The sequence below is a fragment of the Nematolebias whitei genome, chromosome 22 (assembly GCF_014905685.2).
Source record: "Nematolebias whitei isolate Nwh7 chromosome 22, NemWhi1, whole genome shotgun sequence".
NCBI lineage: Eukaryota > Metazoa > Chordata > Actinopteri > Cyprinodontiformes > Rivulidae > Nematolebias > Nematolebias whitei.
In genome coordinates this window covers 11,761,283-11,776,043 of record NC_056519.1, presented here as the reverse complement: position 1 = coordinate 11,776,043, position 14,761 = coordinate 11,761,283, and the positions used below count along the sequence as shown (strand labels likewise).

General features: G+C 39.4%; 1 protein-coding gene across 1 annotated transcript; it reads left to right on the top strand.

Moving 5' to 3' along the window:
• Positions 1 to 600: 600 nt before the first annotated feature.
• napepld (N-acyl phosphatidylethanolamine phospholipase D) lies at positions 601 to 10,532 on the top strand (the record flags this gene model as incomplete). The annotated part of the gene is given in 7 exon segments (XM_037696088.1): positions 601 to 741; positions 2,770 to 2,994; positions 3,602 to 3,705; positions 3,787 to 3,952; positions 4,899 to 5,047; positions 5,178 to 5,292; positions 10,312 to 10,532. Coding segments are annotated over 7 exon segments (951 nt in total). The 3' UTR covers positions 10,444 to 10,532.
• Positions 10,533 to 14,761: the final 4,229 nt, after the last annotated feature.

Below are 14,761 nucleotides of genomic sequence, written 5' to 3'. Positions count from 1 at the left end.
AGGGCAGGTGCTCAAGCACCCCCTACTGTCTCTGTGCACGTGTATGTATGTAGAAAATGAACCTTAGGTACAACCATCACTGTGATGGCCGTCTTGAATTGGGTTAACTCCAAAAGTGCTGTTTGTTTGTCGAGTGCTGTTTTAAAAACAGGTCTCATGGGATTAATTTGTGCTCAGATTACATGCTGGTGATGACTTTCAGCTACAAAACACTACATTTTATCCTCACATCTGTAAATTTGCTGTTATAGCAATTTTATGTTTGCTAATGTTGCTCAACTGTGGACGACCATTGACTGAAGTTAATTTGTTGATGTGCTTCCAATAATTTCATTTTGAAAGTTTCCTTTTGTTAAAATGTCTAATGGTTCACGAGATATTTTGCTAACGCTATAAACATCTATACACACGCATACCCAAAGATAAAGTTGATCAGAAATCCTCACCTCCAGTCCACTAATAACAAACATACAAGTTCATTCATCCCAATTAAAAAAAAAAAATCATATTTTTTAATCCTCAGTCTTACTACTGGTTTTGTCTCAGTGTTTTAGAGTGATACTCAAAGTGTGGCTGAAATATAGTTTACTTTGGATGCAGGAGGAAGTGACAAAGTCCTGTCGGGACAAGCAGGGTCACTGGACTAACCCCTGGCCAACGTGGCGGTTTCCATCCTACTCCATGATGCTCAGGTTCCTGCTGGTGGAGAAAAACCACAGCAACGTACCGACAAGTGAAGAGGTGGGAAATGGCTTCATATAAGTACTGTATTTTCCGGTGTATAAGTCTGAGGTTTTTTTTTTTTGCATAATTTACATGCCCTGCGACTTATAGGCTGAAGCGACATATTTATGGATTTTTTTTCCTCCATATTTATAAACCATTTTTTGGCTGAGATATGACCGTTTTAATTTATTCTGACTGAAAAAAAAATTGAGCAGTACCACTTTCAGCCACCTGATGGCAGCAGAGTAGTTGTTTGGCATGCCGTTGTATCATGTAATATATAAACATGACTAAAGTGACATTCAAAAAAGTTCAAGACAAAAACAACTGGACTTTATTTATTATACTTTGTACTTTATTGTTTTTGTCTTGAACTTTTTTGAATTTATCATGTCCTGGATGACTGAGAATCTTCACCAGCTATTAATGACTCAGTCGGCTTGCCATACTCTCCCCACCTTCATTCTGCTCGCTGCTTGGAACCGTCAAAACAGCTGCACCGCCCCTGCGAAATGCAGCTGATTTGACCATTAAAGTGCATTTTTTAAGCAATAGTTAAACTGAGACACACCTTTACTATAATTTCAAAAAAACAAATAATTGTTTAGGCGCTTTTCTTGTTAATTTTCAGAGAAACGAGCCGCTTTCCTCCTCCTTTTTCCTCCTTGTCTGCGCTCTCCCGGGAGCACCGAGGCAGCGAAGCTATCTTTGAAATGCAGCTGGTTTGACCATTAAAGTCCTTTTATTAAGCAAATGTTAGACTGAGACGCGCCTTTGCTATAATTTCAAACAAACAAATAATTGTTTAGGCGCTTTTCTTGTTAATTTTCAGAGAAACGAGCCGCTTTCCTCCTCCTTTTTCCTCCTTGTCTGCTCTCTCCCGGGAGCACCGAGGCAGCGAAGCTATCTTTGAAATGCAGCTGGTTTGAACATTAAAGTCCTTTTATTAAGCAAATGTTAGACTGAGACGCGCCTTTGCTATAACTTTGAGCAAACAAATATTATTTTAAGGCGGTTATCTTGTTAAATTTTACAGAAATGCAGCGGGTCGTCGATCTGCGCGTGCACACTTCGCAGCAGCAAAACTATTTTTGAAATTCAGCTGATTTGACCATTAAAGTGCATTTTTTTAAGCAATAGTTCAACTGAGATACACCTTTGCTATAATTGTGGGCAAACAAATAATTGTTTTAAAGTGTTAATCTTGTTAAATTCTTGTTAAAGTTCTTCCGTGCACACTCCCGCAGCCACCATTTGGCAGCCCAGCGGTTTTTGGCACAACACCGGTCCACATTTCCATGTTGTCAGTGGTGACGCATAATAAATGCGACATATACAGCAAAGTGACATATTTATGGATTTTTGCACTTTATTAGACAAATATGGACTGATGCCACTTACAGGGCGGAGCAACGTGTCCGGCGGAAAATACGGTGCTAGAAGACAGTAAATACTGTCATATTGGTCATTTATATAGCGCCAAATCACAACAAAGTTGTCTCAGGGCACTTTACAGGAACATTCACTTACATAAAAGCCAATTAGTAAAGTTCTCTAAGGAATTTATGTGATGGGTTCACAAACAAAACAACTGTTCTTATGTTGTGCTGACTGCCACGTTCATAATCGGGATCACTGGCTCATCTTTACAGTTTGTTTTAAAGACGCTGCTCTGTGTATTTATAGCTCCTTCTGGGAACATTTGAGTTCACATAAGAGCTCATCAGGCCCCAAAGGCTGCTTTTACACTGCAGCACAAACAAATTAACCTTTCGTTTGCACTGTTTGGATTTAACCGTACCAAAGATTAACCAAATACAGTCACAGGCAAAGTGTGTGTGTGTACTGGGCAAAAGGCTCGTGCTGGTGTATATTGATGGTTCGGAAACATTAATCAGAACGATCAGTTTCTCTGTGTCGTAGTGTTTTAATTTATTACGTGTGTCTGACAAACACAGTCTGTTTATCATTCTTACAAGCTTCAATATTTCTGTTTTTCTGTATATACATATATTGTGTTAATTTGTTCCTCTGTTCCCACAGGCCCTGGACAGCGAGCTCCCTGTGATGGAGCCATTCTTCGTTCGAAGCCCAGACCAGTCAGACTCTCATCCAGGTTTGCGAGTCACTTGGCTCGGCCACGCCTCCGTTCTGGTTGAGATGGAGGGCATGAATATTCTCACAGACCCCATTTTTAGTCAGAGAGCCAGTCCAGTTCAGTTCATGGGGCCCAAAAGGTACAGAGGACCCCCCTGCACAGTGGAACAGGTCTGTAGAGTTGATCTTTTTCTCTAAGCCAGGGGTCTGCAACCTGCGGCTCTGGAGCCACACGTGGCTCTTTGGTCCTTCTGCAGCAGATCTTTCAAGCTTTGACCAAAACTAACATAAAACTGAATTTGACTGGTTATACAAACAAGAAAAAAAGTTGATTTTTTTTTTCTGTTTTCCTGTCATTTCTTTTGCTAAAATGTGAACACTGGAGTAAAAACACTGTAACTTGATTCTTTATTTCTTTATATAAAGAACAGTCTGCATAGTTTATAGATGTTTTAATTTAAAAAAAAAAGGTAAAAACTGTTTTCCCCCTTCTTTACAAGAAGTCTTTTAATTTAATAAATGTTATAAATTATTTTTACTTTTGCTTTACACAGTGTACAAAAAGCCCTCTCCAGCAAACCTAAAGTGGCCCACGGGCCACCAGTTCATAACCACAGTTGAAGCAGGTTGTTGCGGCTCCGGACTTGTTTAAAGTAGTGAACGAAGGCGAAAAATGTCTTTTTTTTTTTTGATCGTAAAGGTTGCAGACCCCTGCTGTAAGCATTAAGGAACCTGTTCGTTTAGATGTTTGTTTCATGCCACGTTCTCCTGCCAACAGCTGCCGAGGATCGATGCCGTCCTCATCAGCCACTCTCATTACGATCATCTGGACAGTGGATCTGTTGCCAGCCTCAACGCACGCTTTGGGGGGGAGTTACGCTGGTAGGTGTGGAGGATCTTTCACCGTGTCACCCCGAGTCTTCTCTGGAGCTTTTTTAACTGGTGGTGATGGATGTTTGGCAGGTTCGTGCCCCTGGGTTTGATGGACTGGCTGGTGAAGATGGGCTGCGAGAACGTGATGGAGCTGGACTGGTGGGAGGAGAACTGTGTCCCGGGTCATGACAACGTCACATTTGTCTGCTCGCCCGCTCAGCACTGGAGCAAACGCACAGCGTGGGACGATAACAAGGTACGTCATGACGAGTTTTCACAGATTGGATATACACTAGTCCATTGCTAGTCGTTCCATCGGTTTTTCAAAATAAGATTGGACATGACACACAGTTGGCTGATTGATGGATGAGCCGCATGATTGGCATGAAATTTTTATTTAGCACCTGCTACATCTTTATGCAGCTCTTACTGCAGCTGATCAGCTGTTTCTCTGTGCAGAGATCAAATAATTCTGATTAATCTCATTAGTATGCGCAAAATTATGACTTAAAAGATGTTTAGAACATTTTTAAAGTACTGTTTTATATAAACAATGTTCATATACATTACAGAGGCACTTTTTAACAGCAGTGTTCTAACAATGAAAGTATTTCTAATAACGTAAACCTATCAAATATGAAACCAAAGCTATTGGCCAAGGTAAAATGTTTTTAGTTTATTTTAGAGAAAAAAAATGAATAATCCCTTCAAACCCAAAACCACAATCAGAACAGGTTAACACATTCAAAACATTTTTTTTTTTTCCTGAAATGTTACTAGAATTTAATTTTTAAAATCAGGAGCATCTTTAACACTCAAACTACTAACAATAACTTACTACTTGTACAACTATCTTTGTGGTTTTTCACATATCATGGTGCTTTCTCCCCATGCGTTACACGAGGGACCGCTGTATATTCTTCCTCTTAATGGTTCTGTTGGAATACAGAGTCTGCAGATGTCACTGACGTTCCAATACCAGTAAATCCCATAGTCTAGTCTCTAAAGTCATTTCAGATGTATCAACCTTGAAATTAGCAATATTTGAAAGTTTCTTTTTTTTTTTCATTTATGATCAAAACGTATTCAAAAATACAACTGGGGTGGAAGCATCTTTTATTTTAAACAGAGTTGATGAGTAAAACTCAGTAACTGCTTCATAGTGTTGGATTTGATGTTAATTCATGTTTGTCCCTTTCCAGTCTTTATGGAGCAGCTGGTCTGTTCTGGGTCCGAGCTTTAGATTCTTCTTTGCTGGTGATACTGGCTACTGCCCCTCCTTCCAGGAGATAGGACGTCGTTTTGGACCTTTTGACCTCGCAGCGATTCCAATCGGAGCGTACCATCCCAGGTAAACGGACCTACCAACAGTTCTACCATGAAGTTGTTTATGTCAACATCTAAATAGACGAGTAGATTTTATTGAAACGTTTAATTTATAACAGGCAGTAAGCCACGCTTCTGATCCTGTTGGTTTTCAGGTACATGATGAGAGGACAGCACGTGGATCCAGAGGAGGCCGTTCAGATTCATCAGGACCTTCAGGCCAAACAGTCTGTAGCCATACACTGGGGGACCTTCGCCCTCGCCTATGAGGTGGGACACACAGACATGCAAAGCTTCAACACCAATCTGTAGTTGGCAAAGTTAAAGCGACGGTTCAGATATTTTTCATGTGGAGTTTTGTTGTAGTTTTTTGAATGACCTCAGTTTGGAGAAACAGCTAGTCTGAGCAGGGCCAGCACTTCCAGCAGGAATGAACTGCTATGAAACTGGAGTTTTAAGCAATCCAGATGATCTACTCAGACTTGCTGTTAGCTCCTCGTTCAACTAAACTAGGGGTGTCCAATCTTGGTCCTTAGGGGCCACCATCCTGCATGTCTTAGGTGGTTCTCAGGTTTCTGCAAAACATGAAGTTTCTTCAACCACTGAACAAGTAAAAAAATACAGGGTAGTGGCTTTTGAGGACCAGGATTAGACACGCCTGAACCAATCATTCAAAGAGCATCTACAACAGGTAGGATATTGTTTACAACAGTCAGAGTGAATTTCTGTCGTTATAAACAAGTTGAGCTCACAGTTCTGAGCAGCACTCATCAATTCATATTATTCAGTAAAGAAAAGTTTCCAGCATAAACTATAGTTTGACAGCAGACCTTCAATTTTAAAAAGAGCCCTGCTCAGTGATGTCAAGTAGTTAATTACCATCTTATCAGCTGTGATGTTATTCATAGAAAGCAGAATGTAGAAAGAGGTAGACTATTGACTGATGTCACAACTGATAAAGTATCAACTAAAGTATTTGGCAGACCATCCTTTTAAGACCTGCTGCACACAGCACCGCTTCCTGACAAACCAAGGTTTTTGTGTTCAGGCGTTTCAAATTTTAAAGTTACCCAATGCTTTGACCCTCCTGCTGTTCTTGGGTCAAACCGATCTTTTAGTTTTGACTCAAGTGCAGCAGCACGGTTAAAACTGAGGCCTGTTGAGTCCCAGTATCATGTTGCTGGTTTACCCAGGCCTGTCACCTCGGCAACTTATTTTGAAAGGTGAGATCAAACGTAGAACTGGATGGAGTATCTCCTGTTTCAGAAGTAAACCTCAACTTTCACAGTCAAATATTTTTTATCCAATTCTACTGTAGATGAAAGGGTCTGAAACTGAATTTCAGTATGTTTTTGTTTACATGCTCACTGACTGGAAATACAGTAGTCACTCGCTATTTCACAGTTTTTCCAAAGTAAGATTGGACATGACACACTTGCACAAAAGGTGCAAGAAGAACCCCACCTGCATAGTGTCATGATCTCTGCCATGCCCACTTCTCCACTGCAGTCACTCATCTGTGTCACTCCCAACCTCCCTCCTCCTGTGTAAATTAACCATTTAAATACACAATCTGTGCTACATGAGCAGCATAGATTGTGTATTTAAAATTATCAAGTGCAACCAGAGCCGAGCCTTTAGCCTCCCTTGTAAAATGGCCAGGCCACCAGGCCCCGCTGCAGCAGGTGATAAAACATTTTAAATAATTATTAGCACCTGTGCTGTGCTTTCATTTATTTGTGTGTGTGCAGATTGTATGATGGCTTCATTCCTGAAGTAATCCAGTGTTTTTGTTCCTGCTCTGTTCCTGACCATGACGTCTGCTCTGCCTTCAGACCACTGATTCCAGCTAAAACCCTCAGATAAGTTTTGCTTTTCCTGTCTCTGTGTGATGACCCACGTTCTGAGTGTTTGTCAGACTTTCACTATCACATGATCCGTCTGTCCAGACGTCATCGCAGCTTCAGATTCTCCACCGGTGATTTTCTCCTCTAGATAAAACTTTACATAAATGTTTTTGTTCACTTTTGTTAACAAAAATATTTAAAGTTTTATCAGGAGGAGAAAATCAGCTGTCAATCAACGAGCTCCATCACCGGTGGAGAATCTGAAGCTGCGATGACGTCTGGACAGACGGATCATGTGATAGTGAAAGTCTGACAAACACTCAGAACGTGGGTCATTCACACAGAGACAGGAAAAGCAAAACTTATCTGAGGGTTTTAGCTGGAATCAGTGGTCTGAAGGCAGAGCAGACGTCATGGTCAGGAACAGAGCAGGAACAAAAACACTGGATTACTTCAGGAATGAAGCCATCATACAATCTGCACACACACAAATAAATGAAAGCACAGCACAGGTGCTAAATAGTTTAAAATTAATTATTTAAAATGATTTATCACCTGCTGCAGCGGGGCAGACTGACCATTAGAAGCATCAGGACGTTTCCCGGTGGCCTGGCCAATCACCAAGGGGGACTAAAGGCTGGGCTCCTGTTGCACTTAATTTGAAAAAACAATCCATGCTGCTTAGGAACATGACTTGTTTAAATTTGAATACTGTAATATTTAAAATAGTTTGTTTTCACAGAAAGAGAGATGGGGAGTGGCACAGGTGATGAGTGGTATTGCAGTGAAGTGGAAGAGATCATGACATGCTGTGCTCTTTGATAGCATTTAGAAACATGGTTTAGAACATTGCAAGTGTTGGAAAGGTTTTTAAAGCCTCAATAAATATACACAAGTGCTGGTCAAAATTAGAATATCATGAAAAAGTTCAGTAATTCCATTATACACACTGATATATTTCAAATGTTTAATATTGAGGGTTATAACTGACAACTAATGAAAACCTCAAATTTAGAAAATTAATACCAATTAATAAAAAGGATTTTTAGAAATGTTGGCCTACTGAAAAGTATGAGCATGTACATCACTCAGTACTTAGTCGGGGCTTTTTTTTACCTGGATTACTGCAGAGCAGTGCAGCGTTGCATGGAGTCGACCAGTCTGTGGCACTGCCCAGGTTGATCTGATAGTGGCCTTCAGCTCTTCTGAACTATTGGCTCTGGTGTATCAGATCATCCTGGGCTCTCATAACACCTGAGCAGTGCCACAGACTGATCGATGCAACGCTTCACTGCTCTGCAGTAATCCAGGTAAAAAAAAAAGCCCCGACTAAGTACTGAGTGATGTACATGCTCATACTTTTCAGTAGGCCAACATTTCTAAAAATCTTTTTTTTTAAGAACTTGTTCTTAAGTAATAATCTAATTTTTGAGATACTGAATTTGGGGTTTTCATTAGTTCATCAGTTGTAATCATCAACATTAAAATAAATAAACATTTGAAATATATCGGTCTGTATGTAATGAATGAATATAATACACAAGTTTCACTTTTTGAATGGAATTACTGAAATAAATCAACTTCTTGATATGCTAATTTTATGACCAGCACCTGTATATATATAAACTACTACGTACTACTGTATTTCATTATTATCTCAGTAAAATCCAATGGCACATTTTAAATCTGTGACTCGACTGGTCAAGGTGTTTCCAGGGTCAAACCAGCTTTGTGACACTGAAAACCCAGAGTTAACTCTGCTCTTACCTCACACTAAAAGCCTCTAATCTGCTTTACGTCCACTTTGTGTACAAATCAAAACTTTTTTCAATGCCTACAGTTCATCTCATGTTGGTTTTGTACATTTGCCCACTTTCTCATATCGTTTCAATTTAATAGAGAGAGACAAGTTGAAACTGATCTGCAAGTCATTGATGGGAATATGTTTTTAAATCTTCTGCAACTAGCCGGAACTGATCAATATCAAACACTCCTGATATCAGCTTATGTGCATTCAACTCATTTATCTAAATAAACTCAATTTTCATCCTTCTCCAGTTGTTGAGTCGTGGGTAGACCAAAGGGCTGTGAACAGAAGTGAAGATCAGCACAAGGATGGACTGGATTATTCAACTGCTGGTGGGATTCATAAACAGAAGAAATAAAATATCCATCGGTCTTGAGCTCCATGCAGGATCTTGCTTAGGATCTGGGCCAGTTAGGACCACCATCAGTGTCACACTTTGCTGTAATGGACTGAAATCCAGCAGCTCCAGAAGGATCATCTCAAGTTTTCTGGTGAACATAGGACCAGGACTTCAGTGCACTCCTCCTGTGTCATGGTGGACTTCTAGTCCTCACTACATGAACAAGATCCTGCATGGAGCTTCAGACTGATGGTTACATTTCTGTTTCTGAGTAATCACACCAACAGTTGTCTGCTTTCCTCCCAGCTTCGTACTGATGGTACAAGTTCATTTCAACCTTGAGCAGATCTGTTATCCCTCATGTCCTCTGCAGGTCTTTTCCATGATCGAGGTTAAAATGGAAGAAAATTTGATTTCAGTGGACAGATACACAGAATAAGTTGAGCTGAAGAGGGTCTGAAATCTGAGTCCGTTATTTCCTGCCACTGATTTGCAGATCAGTTTAACTTTAACGTGTGCTTTTGATATTCTAATAAAAATAAACTTCAATGTAAGTGGGCAAATTCACCAAATCAGCTAAATGTGACGTCTCATCACTTAAGAAATGTGGAGGATTTATCAAACAGACTTTTTGTTTTTACACTGGACAGAAATTAACAGATACAACTTTTTCTCCACAGAAAAAGAGCAACTGGAAGATATAGACAGCTCAGATAGTCATCAGTAATCAATATCTTACCTGCACTAGAAATCACTCGGCATGATCAGCTTGGATCATCAGACAGAAGTTCTTTCAGGAGCTGGAGCCAAAACCGAATCATCACTTTTGCATTTGCTGTTTATTATTTAAAACTTATCTTGTGCACAGTAAGGCAGAGCACTGTGGTGTAAAACCTCAAATTCAACAACATACTGCTTTGAGTTTTACAGCATCTCAATTCAGGTTTGAAACATTACTGGTAACAGACATTTAGTTGTTTAAGACAAATCTCTTTTGGCCTCGACTTATATTGGACTAACCATTAGCGTTTCTCCTTTGAGAGAACTTGCCTGACTTTCCAAGCTGATAATGCTTTGAGCAATTGGTGCAGGTAAGATATTAGTTACTGATACAGTCTCAGAATTAAACCAGTCTCATTAAAAATATTATAACACGACATTAAAAGGTGTTCATTTTTGAAAGTGTTCAAAATGTTCCTAATTAATGTACAAGTAAAAACAAGTTTGATCATTTCTCCACATTTATCACCAAGCTGAGAGCTCCTGCATGTTCTCACCTGGTTTCTTCTGTGTAGAACTACCTGGAGCCACCGGTTCGCCTCAGAGAAGCTCTGGAGCAGAAAGGACTGAAGGCAGAAAGCTTCTTCACGCTGCACCACGGGGAGTCTCGGCTCATCGCTGCACCTGAGGCAGACGTGTTTGACTGATGTCACAGTCTGAAACAAACTCACTCTGGGTTTGTCTAAAAATAAAAAGCACTCATGTAAAGATTTAAAGTTTCTAATGCATTCTGTACAGCTCCACCCAATAAAAAATGAACATGTATCATCTGTTGTTAGGATCTATACTGACGGTGAAACGTAGGCCTATTGCGATAAATGATAATATTGTTTAAAATTGGACAACAATTACTAATTATTGTCAAATTTAAGAAGAAATGTTGGTTAATTTTTGTGTGTTGTACCTTTTTTGACCACTAGATGGCAGTATAAGACTGACTGAACCGAAGGATGGATAATCTAGCAGCATGTCTCTGTAAAAATGGGAGGGAGGCCCCTTGACGTGACATGAGCTGTCTCCTTTTTCGGTTCGCAAAATGGCGGACGCTCTGTGTGATTTGAGCTCTAAGGCATAGCAATTTTCACACAAAGCTTTTAATATAAAAACATCAGTAAACAAGTTCTCAACTTCTTTTAGCAGAGAAAAACAACAGGTTTCAACTGTGAGTTTTGAAGCTTTGACAAGACGAAGGTTTTTCCCCCTGCGGTCAGCCTGTTAGCTTAGCTCGTAGCTTAGCTTATCTGCTTTTAACGATACAAAAACGCAATTTTGTATGGTTCAAACAAATTTAGTGTCTTCAGTAGAAAGCGAGAGAAACACTAAGAAACGATAAAGCCGATAAATGAAAATGAGGTCAATAATTTTCATTTATCATGCGACTAATTGATTGTTTATCGTGATAGGCCTAGTGAAACGTGCAACAAAAATACTAAAATCACATTAATGGTTGTAGCACTTTAGAAAAAAATATGTGTCAAACAAAAAAAGAACAGTCCCAAATTAGGAGTGTTGCTAATTTGATAATTTTCTGAAGATTTGTCTAAAAAAAAAAAAAAAACATTTTGATGCATTATTTTCAGCTCAAGTTCTAGTATTTTCGCAGCCGTCAGTGTCTGGGTGGTCAGTTTTACACCCACTGATAAAAAGAAAAAAAAGCAGCAAGTAAACTCTTTAATCCTAATGAGACTCAAATGTGCAGGAGTGGTGCTGCTTAGGGGTGCACCGATACATCGACTGGCCGATTTATCGGCCCAGATTTTCTTAATTTTGGGTAATCGGCCAATACTTGCAAGAAAACCGATTTTACAGAGATTTTTTTTTTAACAGCAATTGTTTGAACTTCCTTTATATTTCAGAGCACTATCTCATGGCCAGTTAAAACACGTTTGTATTGCTTCTAGGATATTGTTCTAGGGTATGTTTTTCAACAATATTGGAAAATTGAAGGTGCATTGTGACTTTATAACTCCTGACAGTGTTACTTATAAAACAAAATCGGTATCGGCAAATCAGACTTTGTAGAAATCGGTGATCGTCCAGAAAACTGTAATCGGTGCACCCCTAGTGCTGCTAATCCAAACCTAGCAGAGAAACGTCTGTTTGCTGCCTGCAGTGTTGAAAGTTGAGCTGGTTTCAACTGTGAAGTGTTTAGTTGAAGCTTTGAAATGTTTATTTTGATGCTGTGAAACCACAGCGCAGAAACGTGCCTCTGCTTAGTGCAGTCTTTGTTTTTAGAACTTTAGTTGCTTTTAGAGAGCAATGGTGTAGTTTTACTATTGTAAATCTTTTCAGTCTGAATGTACGTAGATAAACTGCACAAGACTGAGCTCATTTGTTGCAGTAATCTCTTCAAGGTTGTTTGTGCTTTGTTTTCTGAGAGCTTGTCAATAAATATACCTTGAAAAATTAAAGTGTTTTCCTTTCAGAACTGCTTTCATTCAACCTTTATTTATACAGATTAGTCTCACTGAGTCACAAGAACTCATTTTCAAGACAGACCTGTTTTAGACAGATAGCATAAAGTACAGACAACAATAACTCAACAAAAAAAAATTAAAACCAAATAAGTTATAAACTGAAATTAAGATGCCATAAAGGTAAAATACACAAGATAAAATATTAAAAATGAACATATTTGCCTTGATATTTCTATTGACATTGTTAAAATCCTTTAAAAAAAAAAATCAAACAATAGCTTCAGATCTTTTGCAAGGTGTTCCTGGTTACAGGAGCAGTAGGAAAAGGCCTTTTTGATGAGTTCAGTTTGCACCGAGGGAACACTGCAGGTAATTAGTCTCGGAGAGTGCACGTTGTAACTGCACTGACGACGTGACGTGGGAGGAGATTTATAAGACAGCAGACCAAGGAGTGATTTATAGATTAATCGATGTGAGTGCAATAATGACCAATGAGTACAGAGTGCAGTGATGGGTACGGTAGTTACAACTGGTTATGAACCTTGGTGTGCCATGGTAGACAGCAACCAACATCTGCAAGGAGCTGGCAGGAGCATTCATGTAAATACAGTATATTTTACTGTATAAGTTGCGTTTTTTTTGCATCATTTACATGCCCTGCTCCCGGGAGCACAGAGGCAGCAAATACTTTTGAAATACAGCTGATTTGACCGTTAAAGTGCATTTATTAAGCAAACGTTAAGACTGAGACACACCTTTACTATAAAGTCGAGCAAATAAATAATTGTTTTTAGGCGTTTATCTTGTTAAATTTCGAAAAAATGAACAGCGGCTCATCCCTCTCCGCGTGCCCGCTTACGCAAATCGTGTTTTGAAATACAGCTGATTTGATGTCAGTGAATTTATTAAGCAGAAGTTAGACTGAGACACATCTTTACTATAATTTCAAGCAAACAAATAATTGTTTTTAAGTGTTAATCTTGTTAAATGTGGACAGCGACTCGTCCCGTGCACACGCTTACATCCACATATTGGGTTTTGAAATGCAGCTGATTCGGCCCACATTTCTGGGTTGTCAGCAGTGACGCAAAACAAACATGATGCATCAGCGGTGACGCATAATAGAGGTGACGTATACGACGAAGCAACATATTTATGGATTTTTCCACTTTTTTACACAAATATAGACTGATGCGACTTAAGTTGATGCGGTGCGACGTGTACGGCAGAAAATACGGTGATGTCACCATAGTCAATGGCCGGTAGGAAAGTAGCGGTTACAAGGCATTTCCTAGCATTCAGAGTTAATCAAGATCCATTTTGTAAAAGAAGCCCAGTTTTAATTTTGTTTCTTTATCAAGCTTTCAACATGGGGCCGAGATGGTGTAGAGGCAGGGCAGCCGGCTTGGGACCCGAGAGTCCCAGGTTCGATCCCCAGTCACTGCACATCACGTGGCGTCTCTGGGCAGCACGTCTAATCCCCAAAATGTCCCCCGGGCGCTTTCAATAGCTGCCCACTGCACCACCTGGTGGTGGATGGGTTAAATGCAGAGACTAATTTCGCCATTGTATGGAAACATACAGTGCTGACATTGTGATGACATTATTATTATTATTATTATTAACATGTGGCTTAAAAGAGATGTGCATCAATTAAAATTCCCAAGTATTTGTAAGAATCCACAAACTCAGTAGGAACACCAAGCATGGATGAGATATGGGGGTAGAGCTGCTGGCAGCAGCTTTCTGTTTGAAAACATCCCCTTGGTTTTCTCAGCACTGAGCACCAGTTTGAGACGAAGCAAGATCAACTGAATGATGGCAACTGTGTTAGCTCGGCAATAAACAATTGTATCGTCGGCATAGAGATGCAAGGAGGCGTTAGGAATGTTTTGACCTACATTATTTATATAAATTGTAAAAATAGTGGGTCCTAAAACTGAACCCTGTGGCACACCATCAGTGACCATTAAATAGCTAGATGAAGTACCGTTGTGTCGAACACATTGCCTCCAATCTGAGACATAGAAAACCAACCAACAGTGTTGATCTGAGAAACAAACATCTGAGAGCTCATGACATAAGATGTTATGATCAGTATCTAAAGCTTAGTTGAATCATGTCAGGAGAAAAAGATATATACATAATTAATCCTTCCAACAAGTCTATTCATGAGCCAACTCATTAAGAGCTTTGTTTTATGAAACTTGAGCATTTTAAGACTACAGTAATGGTCTTTCACTAAAAGAACATATAACTTTAGTTCCCCTAGTGGCCACATCAGAACAGGAGCTCTGGAAAACCAATGCACTTTCTGTCTGCACTTCAGTGACACTGTAGAACACATTTATATTAACCTCACCAGGATGAGGCTTTCTACAAAAACTAAGAAAAGCCCTGGCTGCACCACACATTCAACTGTTTGATTATGGATCTTTTGTAACTACAAGGGGTAATATACAAGGGGTTTTCTGCTTTAATAAAACTGTTAAAAGGTCTAGATTGTAAAAAAAAATTATATATATATATATATATAAATAATTGATGT